The 27,870-nt window shown below is 41.3% G+C and overlaps 2 protein-coding genes across 4 annotated transcripts in view; one reads left to right on the top strand and one right to left on the bottom strand.

Annotated features, from left to right (window-relative positions):
* LOC119651010 (kelch-like protein 12) overlaps positions 1-13,238 on the bottom strand; it is a 15,614-nt gene extending 2,376 nt beyond the window's left edge. Inside the window, exon 1 of one of the 3 annotated variants that reach the window (XM_038054301.1) lies at positions 13,129-13,238. In XM_038054301.1, coding sequence (XP_037910229.1) covers positions 13,129-13,131 — 3 coding nt within the window. In that variant the 5' untranslated portion in view covers positions 13,132-13,238. Of the gene's footprint in view, positions 1-11,749; positions 12,102-13,128 lie in introns of those variants that run through there. The other 2 variants (XM_038054299.1, XM_038054300.1) reach the window with 2 other exon arrangements.
* LOC119651011 (actin-related protein 2/3 complex subunit 1A-B) lies at positions 12,566-27,870 on the top strand. Its single transcript, XM_038054302.1, has 3 exons — positions 12,566-13,005; positions 26,443-26,876; positions 26,940-27,870. Exons 1-3 carry the CDS (start codon positions 12,933-12,935, stop codon positions 27,558-27,560), a joined length of 1,128 nt encoding a protein of 375 aa, XP_037910230.1. The 5' UTR covers positions 12,566-12,932; the 3' UTR covers positions 27,561-27,870.

Raw genomic sequence — 27,870 nt, 5'->3', positions numbered from 1 at the left:
GTGTTGACAATATTGCCTTTTAAAGTGTGCACCATTATGGTCTTAAATAAATCAGGTTCTGTTTCATAGAGAGCATTTTTTCGCAAATTTTATGTTTGCACCTTTACCAAAAATTAATATTTTGTTAATTCCTTCGTTAAAATCCAAGAAAAACTTATTACACGGTTCTCATTATTAGCACTGGCTTAATTCTCAAAATTTAAGTGAAAATTTAACACAATACTCTGAAAGCTTAATAATGTACACAAGTTAAAATCGTTAATATAGATACAAATACTATGAAGAAATTCTTTTTAAAAAGAATTCCATTCCTTGTATTTTAGACCTCTTTCCTTTAGATAGATAGCTATCTATATGAAAGACAGAATAATTCGTAATTCAAATATCAAATAGAAAAAAACCAACGAAAATTATTTCATGTTCAAATCTAGATTACAAATCACAATGAAAGAACAAACCCTTAGACACCATTTGATGTGATAAACGAAATCGGTTTTCAAAAAGTATAAATAGAAGCCATTTTTTGAGAAAATTTGCACACATGGACCGATATAGCAGAAATTCCCAACAGCTTTTAACTATTTCAAAAGACCTTGAAAGCATTATTTGCCTGTCTTTCCACCAAGCAAGGTATATTTCTTGTAGAAATTTATCGGTTTCAATTATTCCTGCGGCACTCGCGACTTTCCATTAGCACATCAAATTTGCCCTATAGGAGTGTTTTTTTCCTGGTAAAAAGCTCAGCACCCGGCTTTGAAAGGGAACACTATCTGATGGTCGCTTATGTTACATCCGTCACTTCTCTCGGGGTTGGGGAGCTGCGACCCCCTAAGTTCAATATCGACCGCTTGTATGATCCAACTATCGTTCAACAATGGGAGAGCTACCTACGACAGATATACTGAGTAACCCGCCTAAGAAGATCGATGAACATTGGGCTGCCTTCAAAAATGATTTTTTCTCGGATGCTACATAGTTCATCCTTCTCGTCTCGCAGGGGTGTCATCTCGCCGACTCTGCAATCATAGAAACGGATCGATGAATGGAAGTGGTCAAAAGCTCTATTGACCACTGCGAGTGATGGCGGGCATGATGAACTCGAACTCCGATTCCAAGCGGAATCTCGAGAAGGTCAGCATAGTGTGCGCCGTGACAAGTAAGAATTTGTTATTGGGTTAGTCAGGGATGCCGTAGAACCCAATGATTTCAGAAGCGTATAGCGTGGTCGCAATTTCTTCGATGGTCCTGTGAATAGCACCAACGGTCGACTTCTCACCCACGATGACGATCAACTGAAGAAGTGAAAAGAACACTTCACCACGGTTCTTAACCGTATCATATCCGGTGAGGTTCCTCATCTTGCGGATGAAATGATTAGTCACTGTAACATGGGGATACGGACTGTTCTCCAAGCAGAAAAGATATCATTTCGGTCATCAATGCATTTAAACGGAGTAAAACCGCGGGGCTTGACGATCTCTCTGTAAAGTTATTTATCGGTGCACCTGCAGTTACTGTAGTTTTGCCTGTTCCAATCGGTAAATGACGCACATTTCAGGTAACCGCGGACGATGACGCATAGGTGGTTGGTGAGGACTCAGCCATTTAGAAAACAAATGGGGTATTGCAACAACAGACAACATACTTGAGGAATTTTTTTCTAAAGCTTTCGACTTTTTCAATTATTTGAACCAGTGGAATACAGATTCATAAAATTGCTTGCTTTCTAATAATATTATTTGATGATGTTGGAAACTGTTTCATATCAAACCGTGTGACTATGTGAGAAGTTTTCTTGTTGTGGAAATGTTTTGCATCGGGTTTCATGATGTCGACTTGAAGTATGATTTTTATCAACATGTGGAAAATATTTAGGCATAATATTATTATTGACCCTGACCAATGTGCAAGGTCAAATAAAAGCAGCAGGACCACTCTCGAGACCATTCAACATCAACAACAGTCTAAGACAAGAGGATGCTCTATCATGCGTCCTCTTCGCCTTGTCTCTGGAGAAAGTGATTCTGATGTAAATGCGAGAGGCCCCATCCTCTGCAAGTCCACCCAACTACTGGCCTACGCGGACGACATCGACATCACGGGAAGAACAACCCGAGATGTAGTCTACCTTCATCCAGGTCGAACAGGCGGCGCGACATCTTGGGCTGCACATTAATGAAGGCAAGACGAAGTATATGGTGGCAACGTCAGCGCCAGAACCAAAAGAACGAACAACATCGAATCGCAGTGGTCAAACGAAAACAATGAAGATAGGAGACTACAACTTTGAGACTTCTTAGCAAGAAAAATTGCGAACTCTTGGCCGCGTTCCAGTGAATAACCTTGCGAATAATTTTTGGGCCCCTACATGAGGATGGACGATTCCATAGCCTGCATAACGACGAAATCTATTAGCGTTACCACGACCGTCTAGTTGTGGATAAAATACGGCTCAACAGGATGCGGTGACTGGTCACTTAATCCGTATGAATGAGGATGATCAGGCCCGCAAAGTCTATAAGGGCAATATCTATGGTAGAAAAAGAAGACGAGGCAGACCCTGCCTGAGATGGAACGATGGCGTAGGTCAGGACGCCAGACAACTTTTAGAGATATCGAATTGGTGGAGCTCGGCGCAATACCGGGGTGTCTAGAGTTCCTTATTAAGGCAAGCCTAGACCGGATACCGATTGTTGCGCCGTTGATGATAATGATGATAATATTATTATAACCTCAGAAATAACTATCTTTACCTCATTATCACATTAAGCTTCAACTAAGTCAAAAGATTCAAATTTACAATAATATTATAAATTATCCGTTCATAGTAACTCACAAAAAGCCTCAAAGAAACATAAAAATCGATAAGACTCATAATACCAGAAAAAATTGCTGAAATATCTATTTATGTATATCAACGTTTCTATTTGTTTGTGATTTAAAAGGTGATCACATCATTTGAATCTAAATGTGCAAAGAGCAATTTATAAAAAGAAAAAGAACGAATTGGAATCAGAAAATTTTGTCGTAATGGAAAACACAAGCTGTCGGTACAGTGCCAGAACCAACTTCACCAAGGTAGACAGCAGCTCATTCATGATTTTCCTCGTCTCTACTTTGGGGCTCATTATTTTGTTTTACCGATATCTGTTCAAATAAAGTTAATAATTCTTGTCTTAAGTTCATCCTAGACTCACGAAATTGCAGCGATGTAAGCATAACATGGAGCATGATCCTGCCAAGTTTGGTGGAAATCGCACTATTACTAACAAAGTTATAATAGGTCAAAATTTCCGCTTTAGTGCAAATTCAAAACTTTGAATGCCACTATCACACGAAAGTGGATATTCTCACATACATTACGTGTTAGGCATTAACGGGACAAACGTTCACTCAAATGTTTTATAAAAGAAATACAAAAAACCTTTCATACCTGAAGCGTCCAGCTCCCGGTTTCCCGGCTTGTTTAATTTCTGAAATGTTGGAGCAGAAGGAGAGCCATGGGGCCTCAAGTATAAGCTACTTTCCAATAAACTCGGTTCCCATTGGTCATCCTGTTCTATAAAAGCAGCGAAGATGGAAGAAATCAGGCAGGCACTTTTTCCTGTCCACGCCATCCGAACTGACGTTGTCGATGAAGGAGTAAGCAGTGATAAATGCCCACTCCTCACTGCAAAAAAACTAGAGGAGGCGGTCTGTCTATGAAGGACAAAAAAGCACCACCACCGGACAGTATTCTCAGCGACAAGTTGAAACTCGTAGTAAATACAAGCCGGACTTGCTACTCGGCGCATTCAACGCACGTTTGACAGCAGATTTTTCCCTCCCGCTGGAAGATTGCGAGACTTGTTTATAAGCAGGGGCAAGACGACTTAGGGGCGCCGTCGACGTATCGTCTGTTCAGTATGTTGGACATAGCGGGGAAGTTGATTGAGAAGACAATATGTGCTGCGGGAGATTTCTCACCAACACAATATGGTTTTAGAGCGAGACGATCCACAATTAATGCTATTGAGGAAGTGGTCCAAACGGTAAAACTGGCTGAGACACACAGTCACCACTGTCGGCGAGTAGCGCTCCTTCTGACCCCCGACGTAAGAAACGCGTGTCCTACTCTTCAAGACCCGGGAAGGACAGCGCCGACTAAAGGTGACATCGGAGGCAGCTCAGGGATCAATCCTTGGTTCGAACTTTTGGAACGCCTGATACGATAGCCTTCTACGACTCGAGATGTCCGATGAATCACATCTGGTTGGATACGCTGACGATGACGCGGCACTGGTTACCGAACGTACGGTTAAGGAAGCTCAGCGCGTACGGTAAATGCATGATACGGCGAATGAGCAGATGGCTGGTTGAGCATGGATTCTAAAACTGAAGTCGTTGTGCTGACCAAGGAGAGGGTTACCACAGTCCTTCCTATTCAGGTTGGTAAAACCACGGTTTTATTGAGGCTGGCGGTGAAATATCTCTGCATCATGATAGAAGCAGGAAGCGATTCAGAAGCAGATAGAATCGCTCAAGTCCAACTACTGGAAAGATGGAGCCTCTTGAAAAACTTTGAACTATTTTCGGGAGCGACAACAAAAACCACTGGAGGTGTGAGAGCCGTTCGAGTAAGGCGGCAGCCAAATACCGAAGCGGTTCGTGGATGATCAAATCCATCCACACTTTGCAAATCGGTACTACCATCTCATGAGGGAAGCCTTTCAAAAATACTCGGCGGAGTTTGCGGAAAATATTCAAATGCTGCAGGCTCAGTCGGAACACAAGACGGTGGAGCAGCAGCCAGCGGTCATCCCTCGTGAGGAAGCTGGGTTGCAGAAACGGGTCAGACGACAACAGTCAGTCATAGGAGCATTAAAACGAGTGTTTCAAAATGTGCTAAATGGAGCAGCATTCCGGGCAATTCTATGAGTTGCAGGGCCCAACCATTCAGCGCTATTGGGATCAGATCGAAGAGATCCACAACATCTGGAAGGCATCAGAAGATCCAGCGGCAACAGGATACAATTTTGAGGCATATATTCAGTTAGAGCAGCAAATCCAAAATACCGGAAGAGATTATTTACAATGGCAGTAGTTCTTCGACGTGCTTACCCAGATGGTGGATAATCAGCAAAAGATGTGGCACCTGAAAATGAATCTTGGAGGCGAAGCGGAACGTTTAATACAACATTTAGCTTCGTCGGATTTAAACTACGCAGCGACTTAGAAATTATTGCAAGATCCATACAAAAATCCTCGACTTCTAATGGCAGCCTTCCTCAACAAAATTCTGGGCAAACCATCGCAATCATCAAATACAACATCAGCCGCAACTCTAAAGTCATTGCATGACACCACACAAGAGTGTCTTCATGGGTTGAAAAATTTGGGAGTTGCGGTGGACACCTGGGAACCACTACTCCTACACATAGTACTCAGGAAATTGGATAAAACGACCCTCACGTTGTACAAGCAGTCGTTGGTAAATCGTAAACAGTTGCAATCGCTGGCCGAGTTTCTGCAATTCCTAGGAACTCGTTTTCAGTCGCTGGACGCGCTGGGTGCCAAGTATACTTGTAGTGACCGCGGCTGTGCGACAGGAGCGGAATCTCATTCGACTCTTTCTTAATTAATTTGCTTAAACAATGCATTTAATAGTGTGCAATTGCCTTAATGTTCGCTGCAGATTGCACATTATTGAATGCATTCGAGCGAATTGATCTTGACAAGAGGCGAATGATTTGCCGCATCCGCAGGCGCATGCGCATGTTGCCGCAACATTGCCTAGCGAGTGAGAAAGGCTATGTAGCGGGAATAGAAGCGGTGCACGAAGAGCGAACGTGGAGAGTGTTGCTTGGTGAGGGAAACGGTGCGCGGAAAAATAACTGGGGTGTTTTCGATTTGGCGTTGGAGGAGGTGGACAGGTTGAAGGAGCAACAAGAAGAGGAAAGACTGGGAGAAGTTGGGGAAAAGAAAACGAGGAAGTAGAAAGATTGGAGGAGCAACGGAGGAAGAGCAAGAAGGGAGTCTTTTCTTTTGGAGTGTAGGAGACGAAGGGACAAAGGAAGTGAAGTTTTGAACACGAAAAGTGGAGTGCTTTGTTTCGATAAAAAAATATAATATATTAAAAATTAATTAAATTATAAACAGAAAATAAGAAAGTGAGTGAAAGAAACCTAGGTTTATGCTTAATTTGAAGTTGCATTAAGGGGGTCATCCCGTGTGTCGGGTTTGAGAAATCGATTTTTTTTTTGCATGAATTGTATCTATATATAGTGGAGAATATGTGGGCAAAAGGATTTTCCGATATTCCGAGTCCTTCAGAAATTACAGGGTTAAACAGGTAAGGAGTTTGCAGCCGCGGCTAGAGTACTCGATGAGGAAGAGCATCGAATCTTTTTTTACCTGGTAGTTTTTTACCTGAGCCTTATAAATTTGAACACAGGTATAAATATAAAAAGATGAAAAACCAATCAATCGTCTAAACTTATTTGCTGTTTAGAATAAAAAGGATAATCCAGTCTAGAGTGAGCACTGAAAGGCGTTCAAGTTATACTCAGTTATATTTTGTTGTAAGTATTGTGCTGTTTTTGTGTTCAGTGATTTTTTTAAATGGATCGTACGAAGGGAGATCTTTTTAACGTTCAACGTCATGCTCGCACTAAAAACGAGTATTTCATGGGAACCGATAGTTATCAGAGAAGAAAAAGGACTTCGCATCAACATCAGCAAAGAAACTTTTAGCAAGCATGAACATGGATGTTCCAATTGCGACAAGTTTTGTATATTGTATATTGGATTGTGCTGGAGTTTTCTCCGGTATTTCTGCAAATTTCTGTAAATAATAAAATATACGTAGTAGTAAAAAAGGAATACGTAAGACATGTCGAGAAAAGAATGGGAACGCGGCTTAGAAATGCAAAGAAGAATCACAAAGGCATTGGTGGAAAAGGGGCTGGAAAACTTACTGATAAGGACCTCACTACATTTTCTGGGCTAGCTATTCGTCGACACGCAAATTTGATAGAAGGAATGAAGCAAGAAATTTGGGAAACTTTCTTCCATAAACGTTCTACAGACGAAAATCCTCAGCATCAAAATTGTCCAGCAAGCGAGGACAGTTGGTGGAAAAGGCGCAAAGCGGATGCTGAAGGAGAACTGGATAGTTTTCACCACGAGAAGGCACCTTTGACTGAAGGAGTTCAAACAGTCATCAAACCAATCTACGAAGATTTGTTACCAGATGATCTCCTGAACAGATGTTTAGGAGCAGAGACCCAGAACAACAATGAGTCGTTAAGTGCATTGATCTGGACTTTCGCTCCTAAACACCTTCATTCTGGGGCCAAGGTCGTAGAAATAGCCACTTTTCTGGCTGTAATTATTTTCAATGAAGGATTCAATGGCATTCTCAAAATCCTAGTGACAATGGGATGTCAAGTTGGTCACATATGTCAGGTTTATGCCGACCGCCGTAATGAAGAGCGAATTTGGCGGTCCGAACGACCATCGACTGACCTCGCTAAAAGAGCCACAATTGACAGCAGAGAGCAACAATCGACCTTACAATACCTTTTTGAAGAAACGGAGGGTGCTCTCTATGGACCAGGTATAGCAGATTAATGGTGGGCTAAAATTTTACTGTTGATAATCACATTTAAATTTTCAAATGCGTTTTTCTCGAAACTGCATCTTGAAAATCGGCTGCCACCATAGCTCAAAATCTATCCAACCAAATTCTTTGAAGTTTTCACGGCTTCTTTAGTACATATTTCTACGGTCCGCAAACTAGGATAATTGCAATCGGACAGGTAGTTTTTTTTTTATTCATAAAAGAAGCCGTAAAAAAACACCAAAATCCAAAAAATTAAGTTTAAAAGCCCACCAAAAATTTACCTTTTAATATTTTCCAATTATCCTAGTTTGCGGACCGTGAAATATTGTCCACATTAAAATGCCGTTTAGTTTTGTTTCCTCAGATGAACACAGCGCCCTCCAGCGTGGCAGCAGAAAAACACCTTTTTTTGGAGATGGGTGCATAAATTAACACCTATTCCGAAAATTAGCTACGAAATCAAGCTGAAAAATTTATCACATATACTAGAGATATCAGTAAACATATGGTGAAAAAATCACGTTTCTATCTTTATCCAGTCCTTCAAAATAATTTTTCAAAAAAAGGCAAAAAAAACGGCCTTCACACGGGATGACCCCCTTAAGGTGGAAGGAGAAAACTAATAGAATTAATATTTAAGTGGATTTTACTCTTTCGTTAGTGCTCTAACGGGAAATATTTGAAATATAAATTAGAATAAATCTAAAATTACACAAGCACATTACACAAGAGTAAAAATTAGGGCGTTAGATATTGATGATGTCCTGTGACATAAATAGCGATCAGATTTTTATGCATTCAATATTTCGTGTATATTATCACTAGTAACGTCAAAGGACACAGAGCATGCACAACGGCCAAAGCTGCTACTTGCATAACTTGCACTAAGTGTTATTGATATATGCATATAAATAGTTTAATCATATTCTTGATAAAATTTTGGTTTTTTAGACTTTGTACACCAGCCACCAACCGAGCTCGGCGTGACGACCTGGGTGAGTCATTGTTTTGATTTTCTTTTCTTTATTTTCTTTTTATTTTTATTTATTTTTCATTTTTTTATTATTTTCTTCTTTGAATTTGATCAATTGCTTATTTTTCATTTTCATTTTTGTTTGTTATGATTAATGATATAGAATTGGATAAACAATGAAGTGTGAATAGAGTGATGGTGGTTTGAGGACTTCCTCCCCTTAGTTCCTCCTTACTCCCGCAGAATTCCTATTGAAGGGACATCCTCTAAACGAATAACTGGCCGGAGGATGTCGAGGAAGGGTGGGAACCTCAGAGGCCGCGCCTCGTACAAGATCTGAGGCGGAATAGACGGCAATTGAGACGGTGATCCGTCGTGGATCTTCCCCTCCTTGATCGCGGCACTCGGGTCCGGAGACTTACGGCTCCACGCGCGCGGTCGAGCCGGTTTTTTTTTTTTTTTTTTTTCCAATTGAGCTCGCGTTCTGTTTGTCCATCGATAGGCCGTCGCGAAATTCCTTGTAAAATCGACTTAAAAATCCGGTGCGGACCCACGCATCGGACAAGGCACGTTGTTTTACGTAATGAAGCGTGAGGGATCAAAGCGCTCAAAGGACCCCCCCACATTCCCGAGCCTGGCTAGCACAGAGGCGTGCAAGAACGTGTCGACCGAGCACTTTGATAGAGCTTCAATCTTTGTGGGCGGACCTTCACGGTCAATTTTGCCAATTTGTTTAGCTTTTTGGGATAGCTCTGCCCTCTAGGTCGTTATCGGCCACTCAGGATGATCGACTTGATCTCCTATCTCCACTCTTATCTTTACATACTAAAGCGGAGGACAGCAAAAAGAAGCTACCAAGAACAACGATGTCAGTCAATGCACAATGTGTAAAGAGGCGTATCAAATCTTTGCATGCAACGACTTTTTGCGTTTGTCACCCACGGATCGTTTTCATCATCTCCGGAAACACAAGGTCGTCATTTTGCATCATCTTGTTCTTCGAGAGGGTACACGAAGTGCTCCAAGAAACACAACACGCTCGTTCACTTTAACCCCCGGAAAGAAACATCATCGGAAGACCAAACGCAGGATCTTGAGAAAATTAGCTCGAGTCGAAAGCCTTCTAAAGCGGCAAGCGAGAATGCTACGTTTGCCGCGAGTGATCTTAGATTCTGACTCACAAGTCAACATCGTATCAGAAAGACTGTTGCGGAAATTAAATATGCCGTTAGCAATTAATTTTAGGCCAATTCGCCTACAAACAGTGGGACATTCGTAGCTGGAGACGCATCGAAGAGTGAGCGTTGAGGTTCAATCAGGAGTGACTAGGTATTCAACGAGAGTTGAAGCGATTGTTCTACCTCAGATCGTGGCGCCGCAGCTTTCGCGAACGTTTGACGTCTCTTCATGGAGTGTTCCTAAAAAAATTAAGCTATCGGACCCAAGGTTCAATGAATCGAGATGAGTCGATATGCTAATAGGAGCAGAATACTACCATGAGCTTTTGGGAGTTGGACAAATCAAACTAGGGAAGAACTTGCCGCTGCTGCAGAACAAGTTACTTGGATGGATAGTTACGGAAAGCTGACGGAATGAGATGCATCTGTTGCTACATGCGGCATCTGCACGATGAACGAACCTCTAGAGCCAGTATTGAGAGATTTTGGCAGATCGAGCATCTACCAGAGGTCTCCGCGGCACAGACGCCCCCGGAGCAACAATGCGAAGAAATGTTCAATCAGAACACCCTCTTAAGCAACAACCACCGGACATCGCCATGAGCAGATTCTATGCACTGGAACGCAAGCTTCCGAAGAATGGGGACTTGAAAAAGCAATACACCAAATTTATGAAGGAGTATCTCGATCTTGCTCACATAAAGGAAGTCAACCCGGATCAGATACCTCACCCGCATTACTACGTACTTAAACCAGATAGTACCAGCACAAAATTAAGGGTCGTATTCGACGCATCAGCAAAGACCTCTACGAAAGTCTCCTTGAACGACATATTGCATGTGGGACCACCAGGACAAGACGAAATTTTCACAATTTTATTGTGATTTCGACTGCCGAAGTTTACATTCAAGGCAGACATATAGATAATGTACCGCCAGATTCGACTACAAGAAGGAAAAAGACGCTTCTATCTAATTTGGTGGAGAAAATATTCAAGCCTACCTTTAAGGTGCTACAAGCTTTGTACGGTAACCTATGGAACTTCATCCGCACCATATTTAGCAACAAGATGCCTTGTCGAGCTTGGTACCTGAGTTGGTGTATCACCAAATCAAGAACCCTTTTCCCATTGCTGTTTCACCAAAGGGTCAACAGTTATTAATTGGTCGGTGGTGTTTCACCAAACGACACTCCCCGCAACTACATAGGTTGGTTAGTGTTTCACCAAACAACATTTCGGAAGAAAATTACGGCAAAAAAGTTGCAACAGATACTTTAAGATACCTTTCTTCAAAAATTGAAATCACACATTTTATTCTGTGTGAAATATGCTACAAAATCAGATATAAACAAAAAAAATCAAAAATACATTCGTTTTCGGCCCTTTTAGTAACACAACCGATATTGGAATGGAATCTAACGAAGGCGACTTAAACTGGAACCAAAAAATATGCTTAAATGGCTGGCAAACTTTAGTACCCAAGACCAACGACCTTTCGTGAAAACGAGATTTAATTTCCTGGCACTCGATTCGACATTTACGAGCGAAATCTTTGCATGGCGACTCTCAATTCGACAAGTCTTGCGTTTTATTTTGTCCGTAAAGTGCTTTCGGCGTACAGCAAACAATCCAGGATGGAACCGAAGGCACCGGAAAAAGGACAGGAGTCGCATGGGATGAAACAACACAACTTCATGCTACTGCATCCACATTCTCACCGTTTCTTTATTCATTCCAACATATTTTCTTAGAATACCGAACAATTACGGAATAGAGAAAATATAAAAGCAGACTTTACCATGGCCGCATAACACTTTTGCTGCAACTACGCTGATGCTTGACATTGCTAGTATTGCGGTACATATTTACGCGGGTGCTGTATAAATTCAGAATTAATGCACAAAATAACATAAAAACGATTCGTCCTTCGACAATCCCAGCACACAAAGTAAGAAAAATTCCAAACCTCACCCACACAATTTTCCTTTACTTACCCTCCCAATCTTACGATATTCATCAATAATAGCAAAGTAGTGCGAAAAATGGTCCTGATCGCTAATCTCTATCTCATCCGACATTATAAAATTGTATTGGCGATGGATTCACTACAGTAAACTAATTTTTCACTCCTAAAAACTCCACCCGACAAAGAACCAACCGTAAACAAATAGCAAACACTGACAAGTCGCCCGACAGCCCAACCGCCCGACAAGTGTCAAAGTTTGAAATGGCCGGTCGTCAGGCATGGCCTTTGTTTTTATATGGATGAGTCGAATAAACGTGGAGCGGGTATACGGGTTGAATTTATTACCAACATGGATAGATTGGTACGTTTTGGGTACTGTGTTCTTCGGGAATTTGAGAAAAATCAGGTTTGCTGTTTGTAACGACTAAAGACACAAGGGATTAGCGGCTTTAAGGAACCTGCGTTGAAAATTCAAGGATTCAATTACAAGCAGTTTATAGGACGGAAACTGCACTTAATAAGAGATCTATTTTCAATTAGAATAACCCTAATTATAAGCGCCATTTCTTTTTCATCTACGTGCGGGGTTAGTAAACAAAACCGTTGTCTAATTTAGAGATCGCTAGTCTGACACAACTCGTTCTGCTTTCCGATTTGCACCTCAGATTCAGCCAGTTCTGCTGCAAAGTAAACCCGTGTTTCATCACATGAAAGAAGCCGAGATTTTATTTCGAGAAATTTAATTTTACCTTAAATTGCACTCCGACCGTTCAGAAACCATTTCTGCCCCCGAATTCCGCCACCACTGTCACGATGACTGCCGAGCCACCCAACACCCTTCAAATTTAGTCGTCCAACTGTCACTGTGACACATCAAAACACCGCCGCGGGTGACTCGTTTTTTCTTCCAGTTGGATCATAATTCTGGGTTGCAGCAGCTTCCACTTAAAATCGTACAAGAAATTCGTGTAGACTGAACAGAGTCCGCGAATTTTCATTGTTCAAGGAAATCATTGCGTTCAGCTTAGTCAGGAGCCGCGTCGAAAGAGACTTTCAGCGAGAGATCGTCCACTTGAACGGGGTGTTGTCTCTTCGTGCTCGTTATCTCGACATTTGTTGGGTGAAAAAACTATCAAAGATTTCCGGTAACCTTAATTCTGGTGACTAATTTGGAAAGGCTCCCCTTATAAGCGATCAACGGACGGTCAACAATGGCAGAGCGACACACATTTGGAGGAATTTTAGCGCCGATTACTTGTCATGCTTGGAACAAGGATCGAACACGTAAGTGAAGTTTGAATGCCGGAAAAGTTTTCTTCAAATTGAAGTATATTCGGTGACGGGTTTTCCGAATTAAGTGTGAAAAACTGCAATTGTTCTAAGCTACGTAATTTACTCTTCACTTATCATCCTGCCCTGCGTACATTAGATCATGTCCTGCTAGTTTAGAAATACGAACACATCCAGTGTTGCTACATGAAACGCTCTTATCAAAAAAGACCCAAAAAGGATTATCCAATTCAATAGTTGCTGAAGGATCGGACGGCTCCTCTTCTAAAAGTAATTTGGGAAACTACTTGCTCGTCTGGAAAGGCGCGACAACTAAATCACTCCTTCAATACAACCATTTTATCGTATGAAATAATCATTTGATATGATCGCCCAATGATTCATATTCACCCACTGTAAACTGAGATAAACACATTCCGTCTGACTCAGCAGTTGGACACGATAGGATTACCTCTGATACCGGCCGTCCAACAATTCAACTCGGCCAATAGTTTCCGTTCCGTACAAGGGTGCTTGATAGTCCTTTTAAAGTGGACGAATTGTGGTTATTCACACTTTCTTGAGTGGTGAGCTGAGGCTAAGTGAAGTCAAGAGCGGCACCTTGAATATAGGCCGACAAATTACTATTATCTGCCAGCTTGTTCACAGTAATTGGCTTGACGCCAATAAAATAGCGACTGTGGTCTAGTCTCCGGATTAATTTTTCTGTTTTGGATGGAGTTAGGAATCCTAAAGTGTGCGGGATTATCACCCATAATCATCACCCCCTGTAAAGTATTTATTCACGGGGAGAGCTCTGGTCCGAGCTCGATTCAGTTCCTGCTACATTTCGTGTATCGCAGTTATTGTTGGGTTTATCGTGGTCCAATTTGCTTCTGACATTAGCGTCTCCTTCCGAGATTATGAGGTCCAGTAACCTTCCCCTTTCTTCCGCAACAGAGAACATGTACCATGCTCCGGGTCCTCGAATGTATTGGCACATTCGGGACAGTCGGGGGACTCGTCCAATCCGAAGCGAAGCAAGTACTTCCTGTATCCACCGTGTCCCGTAAGGAACTGTCTTAAGTGCTAATTCAAATCTTGTTCATGTTTTCACTCGACCCATCTCTCAATACAGTCCCATCGGCTTCCTCCTTTGGCTGATACATTGTGACTCATTTGTTAGAAGGTCTAAGGGAATCATTCCTGCGTTGACAAACACTACCTCATCTGACACGGTTCTATACGCAACCTCACACGATTGACCGATATACCGGACTCACCCTTGTTGTCCAGTGCTCCCGCCCAGACAAAACTCGCGTATAGTAGGATGATTTCACCCCTTTCCGATAAGCAGCGGGCGACTACAATGTGGCACTCCAATATTAGGCATCAACCTTGCTAGAATTGAACTAGCCTCTGCTGCTTTTCGCGCGCATAGTCCAAGTGCCCCTTGAAACTCAACTTAGCATCGGTTATTACCCCCTGGTATCTAATGATCGATTTTGAAATGAACTCGTGATTACTAATCCGGATTTTGACGGTATTGTTTTTCCTGCGATTGGTACAAAAATCGCCTCCGTTTTTTAACCATTCGTAAACATACTTTGATGGCATTAATGGGTTCACTTCCATAAAGTTCTACGTCCTCGGGGTGTTTAGCAACTACTACCACCGCCGGATCATCTGTAAAGACAACCACACAACCAAAGCATTCCGATCTCGCCATCGCGCACCACTTACCAACAGCCGATACCTCCTGAGTCAGATCCAGGACCGGTGCTGCTGCTTCGATAGACTATCCGCTACCTCGACGAAGAGAAGCAGTCCGTTGTATCTCATTTTTCCAACATCTTCCCCATAGTGTCTAAAAGATAGATAGGGCGGTAGCAGAACCAATCTATGCCTCTTCCACTGGGCGAGAGACACTAATTCCACCACCAACAATCCATTTGGATCAGAGCCTTGAAGTGTGTTAGAGCATTTCATTCAAGACCGTAACGGTACTCTATAGAATTACAGTATTCTATAGGTGGCAATGTGTCCAGCATTGGGCTCGCCTGAGATTATTACCCTAATTTGACTCAGGTACTCATTCACAGCTGAGTTGATTTTTGTCCAACGTCAAATCACGATACAAATTCCACTGCCACGGGTGACATTTGAACCTTAACCTTCCGTATGACAGCCTTGTGCTCTAACCACTCAGCTATCCGGACACCACCATACACGATTCAAATGTGCTTATGAACCATTGGGCCTGATTCTTTTTACATCATGCAATCTTTGATGAGATCGCCTTCTGCTCCACACTTACTGCACATTGTCGAACTATCGTGTTGGCTAGTGCATGCTTCTGGAAAATGACCGAAATCTGAGGCATCTCCTGAAAAGTACTTCAAAGTCAAGGAAAAGTTGATTCTATTTGGCTATTTGGCAAGTTTCCCCCCTGGTACTCTAATACCATAGGGGTCCCAAGCAAAACGTTCACTTCCACGCCGTTAACCGCGCTCAGTACCAAAAGCAAAGTTGGAATAATTTTGGACATGAGTATTGCTGATCGCGGCATGTTCAATTTTATGTTAATTTGTGTCGAGGTTTCAGGGAAATTCTCTTGGTTATTAGTAGCATTTCCATCCCTTCCATAATTCCAATGCTGATTTACTGCGTCCCTCCCTATATGTGATGGCCATAGTCTCTTATGAGAAGCGTAAGGCGTCAACCAGCCCTACGTATCATCGCTGTCGGTTCCTAGTAATGTGCTTCAGTTAATTCATGACTTTTCGGGGAACTTTCACTCCCCCTCCACAATTCTGTGCCACAAATATCTAGCACCACTGACTCGTCAGGCATTCGGGGATAGTAGGTTCCATTGTCTGGCATAACAGTCCAGCACACATGAATTAATGAAAACTTGAAGTTTGCGAGTAACAGTGGCGGTGACCATTTCCAATATATCAGCACAGATAGAACATGGGACCAGAAAAACTTTAAGTTGATTTCTAAATTTTCGACAAAACATTAACGCTTCGAGCAACATCAAGTCCAGTGCTCCTATCGGCAGAAACAACGCTACCTATACACGCAATTTATCATCGCATCGTCCTGATATACGCCATCACTCTATTTCAAGCAGAGTCTGCCTCGTCTTCCTTTTCTACCATAATTATTGTTCTTATAGACTTTCCAAGCTAGATCATCCTCACCATACAGATTAAGCGACCCGCCCCCAATCAGTTGGTCGAGGTACCGCTCATAGATTTCGTCGTTATGTAGGATACGGAAACGTCCATCCTCATGTAGGGGGCCAAACATTCTTCGGAGGATTCTTCTCTCGAATGCGGCCAAGAGTTCGAAATTTTTCTTGCTAAGAACTCAAGTTTCCGGTGAATACATAAGGACTGGCAAGATCATACTTTTGTACAGTGAGAGCTTTGACACTCTGGCAAGGACGTTTCGAGCGGAACAGTTTTTGTAAGCTGAAATAGGCTCTGTTGGCTGACAACAAACGTGCGCGGATTTCATCATCGTAGCTGTTATCGGTTGTGATTTTCGACCCTAGATAGGAAAAATTATCAACGGTCTCAAAGTTGTAATCTCCTATCTTTATTCTTCCCGTTTAACCAGTGCAGTTTGATGGTGTTGGTTGGCTGTTGGTTTTGGGTGCTGACGTTGCCACCATATATTTTGTCTTGCCTTCATTGATGTGCAGCCCAAGATCTCGCGCCGCCTGCTCGATCTGGATGAAGGCAGTTTTTACATCTCGGATCGTTCTTCCCATGATGTCGATATCGCCAGCGTAGGCCAGTATTTGGGTGGACTTGAAGAGGGTCGTACCTCTCGTATTTACCTCAGCATCACGGATCACTTTCTCCAGGGCCAGGTTAAAGAGGACGCATGTATTAAACAGTTGTTGATGTCGAATGGTCTCGAGAGTGATCCTGCTGCTTTTATCTGGCCTGGTACACTGGTCAAGGTCAACCTAGTCAGTCTTATTAATTTCGTCGGGATACCGAATTCTCTTATGGCGTATGGGGCTACCCGGCCTAGCAAGATAGTGGAGAATATCTTATAGATGGTAATCAGCAACATGATCCTCTTCTTTCTATGTATGGGACAGATATTGCCTCGTTGCCAGTCGTCAGGCATTGATTCGCTATTCCATACCTTGAGCATCAATTGATGAACCGCTTGGTGTCTTTGGTTGCCCCTATATTTAACCAATTCGGCTGCAATTCCATCGGTCCCTGGCAACTTATGGTTTTTAAGCCGGTGCATTACATGGACTGTTTCTTCTATGCTTGGTGGTGGCAGCATTGGTCCGTCGTCTTCAGTTGGCAGGACTTCCAAGTTGCCGATATTTTGGTTGTTGAGTAGTTCATCAAAATACTCAAACCATCGCTACAATATGCCCATTCTATCGGAAATCAGATTTCCCTCTTTGTCTCGGCAGGATGAGCATCGAGGTGTATAACGCTTCATCCTGCTAAATTGCTGGTAAAACGTCCGCGCCTGGTGTGGTTGCTCCCTGTTCTTTCCGAATTTACAGACCTGTTGGGTCTCCCAGGCTCGCTTCTCCACTCCACTCGACGGACTTCTTGTTAGGTCTCTGTGCGTGCCCACGTGAGAATGCCACATTACTGGGTATGCAGCATTCATCCGCTCCGTTGTTAGCTTACTTTCATCGTCAACCAGCGGTTCCGACTTTTCTTGCGGCTGGGGCCAAGTATATTTGTGGTCGTATTAATGATAACGCTTCATCCCCAAGACATCTGTTAGTTGCAGTTATTGCGGCATCAATTTCCCCCTTATAGGTGTTACGGAAGGCTGTGTTGTAGTTAGCTTCAATATTCACTCTCACCTGATTGTCAGAGTTGATTCTGGGTGGTGCTGTATTTCGAGCCCGGATCACTATGCCAACGAGATAGTGATCCGAGTCTATATTGCTCGTAGAAGATATCCTTCTCCGACTCTGCAATTTCCTCTGTATGGGCATAAACATTTATGAAAGTTATATTTGTAAATTTGCCTCGCAAACGCAGAATGCATAGCCTTTCGCTTATATTTGCAAAGCCGATAACAGCAGGGTTCATTTTTTGGCTGACTAAGGAACCTCCGAGTACATGGTTTACTGGATGGCCGCTATAATATATGGTGTAGTGGCGCTTCTCCAAGAAACCGGTCCTCCTGTCCAACGTACTTCCTGCTACGCTGTTACATCAGCCTTATATTGGGACAGGTTATCGGCTAGCTACTCAGCAGCATTCGGTCTGTACAGGGAGCGCACGTTCCATGAAAAAATGTGCAAATCATTATTCCGTTGTCGTTGCCGGGTTCGTCGTTGTCTAGTCAATCCAGTCCGTGGCTTCGTAACGGTTTCCTCTGTGTAGCGTTGTCAGCCCTACACAACCCCCAACCTGGAGGCGTGGGCCTTCATCCTTCTCCGTCTGCAGTTTTCCATTACGAAAGAACTCCCTGCGATCACCACGTTGAGGTGGAGATAGAGTTTGGTAGTAGAGCTGTTGGTGTTGGTTTAGCAAGCGTTTCCCAAGTTTTATGTTTCTTCGTGGGTACCAATCCACGCTTCACCCTGGGACCTATGTCCGTTCTGCCCATTAATGTAGATAGGAAGAGTGCTTTGGTTTTGTTGGTGTTTCTTTTCAGGCGAAATATGGTTGCCTCTTTTTGCAAGTCCACGGCTAACAAGAAGAAAGTATCCGTGACAAGATGCAACCCTGCTGAGCTCCACTTTCGACTTCATTTTTCTCTGAGATTTTACCTCGATAAGAACTTGGCACTATGCGGGTTTCAGCTCGGGTGCCCCAACTGAAAATGGACGTATCACACACATCTCTTCCTGGCTGTGCTTGCTTCCGAAAACTTTAGCTGGGCCAGGGAGATCCTCTTGTCGTGCCAACAACAACTAAAATGGTGTGTGCTTCGCTCGTAAGGTGATTGCAGCGGCCTTTGAGAGGCGTCCGTCCTAATTACATGCGTGCAGAAGACTTGGTGGTGGTGGGTTTAGTTTCCGCACTTCGTCCTTGAGCAAACGCATCACTGCGGTGATGTTAACGCCCGATTTAATTTCGAGTACAGGTTTAGGTTCTCCCAGTATATTAGTTCCGCGAAACTTGAAGTAAATTATTCGTAATTAGCTGTCTGGGGGGAAATAGAATGACTGGCAGGACTTGCATTCAAGAAAAGTCATCTTGGGCCATTATATGGAACTTCGGGTGGTATGTGGTTGTCCTGTGTCATTTCAAGCGGAATAGTTTGCCTAATTTCCAAAAAAGGGAGGACTCAAACTACATTCCCTCGTCGATAATTAAAACTAGCGTCACATCGAAGTGTAGAATTCACTCTCGACAGAGGGCCTCAACACTAAATTGTACAGAAATGCCTTTCAAAGTTTTCGTCTCAGGTCACTGCGTGGACATATGAATTAACGGAGGCGGGGATCTTGACCTCTACAACCCGTGACAATATCCGTTGACTGGTTGATCAATTTCGGGTATTGTTTGCACTTTGACTGAGTCTAGTTAGATACCTTCAGAGGTAATTAGGTGGCCGACGAGTCTCATCTGCGATTGTAAAAATAGGCATTTCTCAACGGTGAATATTAGACCGGCCTCAGGGTGACGTTAAAAATGCGCTCATATACTCTAAATGCTCGGACTCAGAGGAAGCCGCGAATAGGACATAACATCCTCCAAATAAACGAAACAAAAGTGGAGGTTTCACAACACAGAGTGGAGGAATCTTTTAAAGGTTTGTGCGGCCTTAAAGTCTAAAAGTCATCCTAGTGTACCCAAAGAGCCCGAAAGATATGTTCCCATTTTCGAAATCTCTTCCACAGCTACAAGAATTTGATGATATGCTTTGACTAAGTCCAAATTCGAGAAAATAGGGAAATTTGTTACGTTGTTAGACCTGCTTCTAACTGTATCATGTTGGTACCAATATTCCTTTGAAAGAGGGAGAGGAAACTTCGTCTTTATCCTGGAAAATGATGCGGTTTTTAGACGATCGCGTCACGTCTGGTGTCCGACTTTAAACTTCAGACTATCTTTAATTAGTGTGGATTGATCACGTATGCATTGAACACAAAGTCTCATATTTAAACGCAAATAAAAGTCTGTAGCATTCAATCTTTGTATCAGATTAACGTCAAGTACCACAGTGATAAGATTCAGATCAGATCAGGTTCTTATTGCAGCATTCGGAAACCAATGGTAAAACGAGTTAGTCCGAATTTTGAAAATATCAGAAATATAGAAAAGTTGAATATACCCAAAAAGGAGGATCAAATAATGTTATATATCATCTATGTTTCAACTGTATCTATCTATTGCTTAAAAATAAGACTTAACTAGCAGTAGCAGTTAACTAGCATTGCAAGTGTCCTTAATGTATAATATCTTCTAACCGAGTCGTCAGAAGTATGTCGGACCTATAGTTTTTCTTTTAATATTGTGTCAAACCAGACCACCTGGCTTTCGTATGATCAACCTCAATTTACATATACTTTTCGCAGGAAGCAACAGCAATCAGATTTAAATAGACAATCTAAGGCTGCCTGTACATGCATCAGCATCGAGCTCAGTCCCAACGTCAACAAAATCAATCCTTATTACCTCGTTCAATGCAGATACGAAGGGTAGATTATCATCCTACATTTTCTATTTTAATTAATTCCAAACGATTTCCGGGTTTAAGCTTAGAGAGGTCAAGAAAGAGTCTTCCAGGCAAGCTTCCTGTGGCATCTTCTGCCTGCTTTGCAAATGAACCCGGAGAGCGAAGTAAACCCTTTGGAATTCATCTTGAGTTGAATTAATTGTTTTCATAAATACAACTAAAATCTATACTGGAATAAATAACTCTCCTATCTCTTGCTAGCATAACATAATTAATTAGAAAAATTATTGAAGAAAATCATAATAAAATTTCCAAGATGATAACAAATGGGTATCGTAATACCTAAGACACCAAGTGATTATGATTTCCAAGAAAACGCCAAAACCCCTAAATATTAATAGGCGTCATAAAAGAATTAAACCCATTAACTCTTCTTAGAAACATCTTTACTTACAAAATGCATCCAATTCGACAATTGTTAGCTAATTTGAGAATGATAGCTTTGTCATTATGAACGAAGAATTAAGGTAGAATAAGATTCTTTTATGCACATTTAGCGAAATATACAAAATACTACTAAATGCCAAAAATGAATTGCAATCGAATATCAGCAAATTGACCTACCTGATGCCTAAAAGCTAATGACTGATCCATTGCTTTATGCCAAGGGATTAACACGTTTTCTATCGTGACATTTTTGGCAAAATACCCCGAAAGAATTATAGCATGAAGAAAGCAATAACCCCGTAATCTGTTCTGCCCCGGATTAAAGCCGCGATCGAAACTTCTCACATATTGTAATGTAAGTTGTCAGCTGAACGTCCGTACTTCAAATTTCTAGCACTTTTGGTGCTAGAACAGCTCCCATGGATGCTTTCTTTCCGTATGTAATTCAGGTGGGTTCATTTCTGCCGAGTGCTGATTACCTCTCAAAAATATGTTCATTTCATAAAACAGGTGCTAAACAAACGGAATGGATCGGAAGTCACTATCATTAATGAGAGGAGTAATAACTCCTTTTCACGACACGAATACTTTTGATTTTAAAGATCTACACAAGGAAATATAATTGAAAGATGAAAAAGATTTTGGGATATTAGCTAGCTTCCACACGAGCATTAATATTAAAATTATATGAGAACCAAATCAATGATTTTCAATTTTTAATAGAATACCTTGAATTTTACCTCAATTCATTATTGGATAATTGCGGTATTATTTTTTATTTAATAATACGGAATCGATAAAACTAAGTGAAGAATATTTCAGAAAAAAAAATCCATCGAAAAATAGATGCTGAAGCCCACATGGTTGAGGTCTTGATTATGGTCGTAAAATTAATCCGATCTGACGAAAATTCTTACCTTCATATTGCGATCCTAATCCTAATGCGCTTTGGCACAAATGTTTTGCATGAAAGATTACCTGCTAATCTCTCGACATAACCCAGTGGATCGGTAGCTGGCTTTAAGACTAAAAGATTACATACTTTACGGCAGTTATAAGAATTTATTTGTAGGGATGATATTTCAGAAATGGTTTACTCCTTTTATTTCATACTTCTCAGGATTTGTATAGAACAATTTTAACAAGAGTTAATACCTCACTGATAACGGCCTCATTTGCAAATAAACAACATAATTACATATCTGTGAAAAAACGTGTTATCCCTTCAGTTAGGTTTTATAGCGCTTTTATGATTTGGTTGATCCAACTCTTGGAAATGATCGTGCTTCAAAAAGTAAGTTGTCTCAATATTTCTATGGTTAACCATTGCATTTGATGCTTCTTAATATCGATTTGAGTTGAGCTTCATTTACACTTTTAATACTATTTGTTATTCATCTTTTAATTCACAATTGTAAAATGCTCTCTGGTTCCAAACATGAGATACAAATGAGACTGAAAAATTTGGAAAAAAAGTCACTATTGTTAACCAAGCTATAGTAAGTTACATTCGTCTATCTGGCGTAAATTCACTGTAACATATATAAAATGTATCACACTAAAGTGAAGATTAAAATCAAATCAATATATGCCTGTTCTTACATGCGTTCATAGGTCCAAATTTTCCACCAAATTTCGTGTCAATAAATTCAAGCCTTTCCGAATAAATTTAAAAAGGCTTTCATTTCACATACAACTGAGAAAGTGAGGAAAGGGGAGCTATATTCGCTGCTGTACTTTAATTGTGCATTTGATTTTTATTCAATTCCGTTCGAAAATGTATTCGAGTAGGAACGCCAAACACATTATTCTGCGCCTATCGAAATAGCCATGTAGTCATTACAGGAGCTCTCCAAGAACTTGCCGTTGACGCATAACAGGTTTCGAAGCGTGCCTAGCAGCATCTAAATGAAAAGTATTGGCTGACACATAACGACATCAAGCAGTAACATCAGCTATTCACAAGGATAGTCCTAATAAACGCTTATCTACTCTCTCTGAGCGATTTCAGCTTGAAACTTGCTAGCTTCAAGAGGGAAACCTCAACAGCAAACATTGCTATATACTGGAGGGTCGGAGCGTTTTGGAATGTTAGCAATTGGCAATTTAAGAGGATAAAAATATCACTTCATTCGATTGTAATTCATGTTATATCCGCTGAAATATTGCTCTTTGTGAATGAAATGCTGTCGTACCATAATGATAAAAACAAAAATAATTATTATCGTTATTTTCAATCAGCAGTTAATATTTTCTAACAAAAACATTTCATACAGAAGCAAAAAAGGAAAGGTACTTTCAGTCGTTATTTAAAAGTGAAATAACTGGAAGGATGTATTCCCCGTCTCAAGTGAAACAAGATAGTAGGATTCTTTGAAGCCCTCCTATCCCTCTTGTGGCCCTATTTTTGTGCACTCTTGCATACCTGCCGGGAGTAGGCGGGAAGCCAGTATCAGATTAAAACTAACTTCCAACTTCATTCACACAGCGCGATTTCATGTCTCGGGAACCGGTATCAGATAAAATATTGATGGCGAGGTTCCGGTCAAAAATTGGAAACATTTCAATTGAATGAAAATCACCTCGCGATTAGAAGTAGATTTAGCAGCTGTCTTCTGTATGTGTGCAACAGTAAAGACGTTCATATCAGCTTTGATTGAGATCGTACTCGATAGCCGCTTAACTCCGTTTGCCTATTGCAAAGGTGGATAGCCTCGAGCTCCAAGCCCTACATAGCCCCTTTCGTGGCTCCAGCTCTCGTTCGGCAATTAACTTTCTGTCCGGTCAACAGACATTTTAAACAATTCGCTGGGGAAGATTGAGCCACCAACAGAAATTTTTCTTTAAAAAAACAAGGAGAATATTGTGGAAAAGAGGTTTCCGGCTCTTAAGGGGCCGCCGTAGAAGTCACTCAAAGCACTTCCCTCTCCCTTACGGCAAGCGTGAATCTGACATTGCATTCGTGATGAATGATCTGAATGCCAATGTCGACAATGGTGAGAGATTTACGGCTTTCTTCAGGTTCCAGGACCTGCCATAAAATCATCATCAGCATTTAGTATATCTGTTACCCACTTTAGTGTAATATTGATATTCAATTGCAGTAAATTTACACGGTAAAGTCAACTTTGAGCTACTATAACTTTGTTACTAATAGTATGATTTTAATGAGACTTGGGGATAATATGCTTCATATTATATTTTATACTAGTACCAACTTTTATAACTCTGGGATACACTTAGGGGGGGTTTTATTCAATTTTTTCAAAAATATGGTAACATACTATTATTAACTTAATTTGAATGGATATCAATATGGAGATTATTTTGAGGCTTGGGCACCATATAGAGGCAGCTTCATGATTTTTTCAGATTTTTCGGTTGGGTAGTTCCTGAGAATTGGTCCGTTAAAGAAATCATCACTTTCGACCCCTGTCACTCCTCGCCTTTCCAATAAATCTCAAAACTAAGAGTGGCTTCAAAAAGTACTAATTGAGACCTTTCATTTGATACCCCACATGACTATATTCGGTGAAATAAATTTTACACTCCCCTTTTACATATCTCAACGTAGAAGGATATCACTCACTGCATACCTGGGCGTCCACAGTTCCCACCTTCTCACCAAATTTCAAGCTAATCGGTATAGCCGTTTCTGAGAAAAGTTCGTGTGACAAACAGCCAGCCAGACATTGAACCGATTTTTGCAAACAAAACCTTAAAAAATGGAAAAAATAACCTGTTAAGAAATGATGTAGGGAATATTTTGGTACCATTCTCAATTGTATAATACCTGAAGTTCTGAAGTACGAAGTGAAGTTCTTTCCACGTTTGATAAAATGGCTTCTCCCCATGCAGATATGGACTGCTTCTCCAAAAAGAAATTATCTTTACCATCAATGCGCCTAGGGGTGTAAGGCCGCTGGACATTCGAAAATCCCTGGACCCCGTAATCTTCCCCAATGAGTGGAAAAAAGGGGAAATCGTTAACATACAAAAGAAGGAAATTGAGTGCGACAATTGAAGGGGTATTTGTGTGCTCCCTGTCGTCGCAAAAATTATAACTAAAGTCATCCTAGCACGCATTAAAGAACATCTCGGAGATTGATCGACAAAGAACAGGCTGGGTACCGCGTAAGATCCTCCTCCACTGACCCATCAACGCCCTTCGGATTATTTTGGAACAATATGTGCTGTTCAGATCTCTACTTCACCTGCTCTTTATCGATTTCGAAAAGGGTCAAATATTGCATCGAGGTATTTAAAGTGCAAAGTGGAGTTCAGTAAGCTAACATTTGGTAGCCGATACATTTCTTCTTTTTATCGGTGATGTCTCCCATGCTGTCCTGTTCGGAGGACGTGGATGACTCCAATAGACGATGACTTTTTTCTCGAAACACCTCGACTACACGGATAACATCTGCCTGTTCTCTCACAGGGTCATGGACCTTAGCCAAATAGCAGAATCGAAAGATGAACACCAGTACAACCAAGCTTCTTAGTTTAACTGGTCATCGTCCTCTTCCAATCTGCATTAGTGGACAGAACATCACGTAAAAAAATGTATATCTAGGAAACGGTGTTTCTACAAGGGTGACATCGAACGGGATATCAACCGACGGTCCTTCGTGATTAAAATTCGGGAATACAGATACCTCAACACTAATATCAAGTTGTGATTGCTACAACAATGTTGTCCCCGCGCTGTTCTACGAAACAGGATATCGAAGGCTCCAAGCCTGTTCTAACAACTGTCTCAAGGTACTCCGGTCTGTGAAAATTTCGAACGATGATCTGAACCGGGGTACGGGCCAGGAACCGGTCGACGTGTTAACTAAAGAGGGAAACTGGCAGTGGATACGTTACACTTTAAGAAAGGGTGGAAAATGCATTCCTAACTATACCACGCAATGGAATTCACTATCCCAGAGTGGCCGACGAGCACATGGCCCAGAACAGTAGGAGAGCGTAGTCTTCTAGTTAAAAGATATTGATCACTGTTAATGAAGAGATATAAAGGTAATTTCAGATGTAAATGGTATTCGGCATACGTTTGAACAAATGGAGTTTATGATAAAACCAAGTGATTACAATAGAGGAACTCAAAACTAAATGTAGCAATCGTGATTCCGTCCATCACTCAATTAAATTGAAGACACGTTAACATCAACGATAAATTCCCCTGAAATTTTCCTATTTCACTTATCGTTGACGAACGTAGACCTCATCCTCAGGTTTGATTATCAATTTTCGATAAACGTCAATAAATGTTACTCAAATGTTTAACTTAACGGTTATTTCAATAATTTTTAAAATTTATCCTCTGTATATATGTTATCATAATTTAAACTATATTTCCTTATTATTCAGAAATTGCCCTCTCACCTAACAATCACGAAGTTCACATTTACCGTCGTGATGGCAGCGATTGGAAGCTACTTGATGTTTTAAACCAACATGATCTTCGTGTAATGGGCATCGATTGGGCTCCAAATACCAATCGAATTGTTACCTGTGCCGTAGATCGAAATGCATACGTTTGGAGTCAAGGAGACGATGGAAAATGGAAGCCAACTTTAGTTCTATTACGTATAAATCGGGCTGCAACATGCGTAAAGTGGTCACCATTAGAGAACAAGTTTGCGGTGGGATCTGGAGCGCGTCTGATCTCAGTGTGTTACTTCGAATCCGAGAATGATTGGTGGGTTTCAAAGCATATCAAGAAACCAATTCGATCGACGGTTACCTCCCTAGATTGGCATCCGAATAATGTGCTGTTGGTAGCTGGTTCTACTGATTATAAGGTGAGTTCCCATGTGGAGTTTCAGTTCATAGGTATACAAAAATGGTTTCTTTAATTACATCAGGTACGAGTCTTCTCTGCCTATATCAAAGACATCGAGGAGCAACCTTCACCGACACCCTGGGGTAATCGCATGCCACTGGGACAATTGATGGCCGAATTTAAAAACACCACTGCTGGCGGTGGTTGGATACATAGCGTAAGTTTCTCCGCGGATGGCAATCGCATCTGTTGGGTAGGACACGATAGTGCAATTAATGTTGCGGATACGAGTATTGGAAATCAAGTGCTTCGTCTGAAAACAGAATTCCTTCCATTCTTATGTTGCGATTGGATATCACCGAACTCTATAGTTGTCGCCGGCCACAGTTGTGTCCCGTTAATTTACTCATTGGACGCTTCCGGGAAACTTCAGCTTTCCGCACGCCTGGATCAATCGCAAAAGAAAGAATCAAGCGGGATATCGGCTATGCGAATTTTCCAATCATTGGATCGTAATCTTCGAACTGAAAACTCCGATACATGGCTGGAGTCGATTCATCAAAACGCGATAACTTGTATTTGTTTGTATGCAGGCAACAAAAGTAACACAAAGAAAATCAGTACTTCAGGGCTGGACGGCCAACTAGTCATTTGGGACTTGGCATCAAGTCTCACGAAATCAATGCAAGGATTGAGGATCTAAAAAATTGGTAGGCGATAAAAAAGGCAAAAATAAGATGAGAGACAAATGAACAAGGGCGAAAATAGCAACCAATAGTCCGAAGTGAAAATAATCAAAAAGTTTGTCAAAATGATTGCATTGCGCGTTATTCTTTCAAGATTTAAAATCTTCAAATTGGGTCTCTGCCACTAAGTTATTCTAATTAAAAACTAGCTCCATTAATTTTCAGTGCGCATTCTTTTAATTGTATAATTTATTTAAGATGAAAAATTGTATATTGTTTCGTGCGTGCAAAAGAAAAGTATTTTAATAAAAACAAATGTTAATGAGT

The sequence above is a fragment of the Hermetia illucens genome, chromosome 3, assembly GCF_905115235.1.
Source record: "Hermetia illucens chromosome 3, iHerIll2.2.curated.20191125, whole genome shotgun sequence".
Taxonomy (NCBI): Eukaryota; Metazoa; Arthropoda; class Insecta; order Diptera; family Stratiomyidae; genus Hermetia; species Hermetia illucens.
Note: the sequence above shows the minus strand (reverse complement) of the source record. Positions and strands in the feature narration are given on the sequence as shown.

What these genes read in the sequence shown, in the direction of transcription:
- LOC119651011 (XM_038054302.1), top strand. Translation starts at nt 12,933, where the DNA reads ATGGCAGAGCGACACACATTTGGAGGAATTTTAGCGCCGATTACTTGT. An exon ending in TTGGAACAAGGATCGAACAC is followed by an intron (nt 13,006 to 26,442) that starts GTAAGTGAAGTT and finishes CTTATTATTCAG; the next exon opens with AAATTGCCCTCTCACCTAAC. An exon ending in CTGGTTCTACTGATTATAAG is followed by an intron (nt 26,877 to 26,939) that starts GTGAGTTCCCAT and finishes TAATTACATCAG; the next exon opens with GTACGAGTCTTCTCTGCCTA.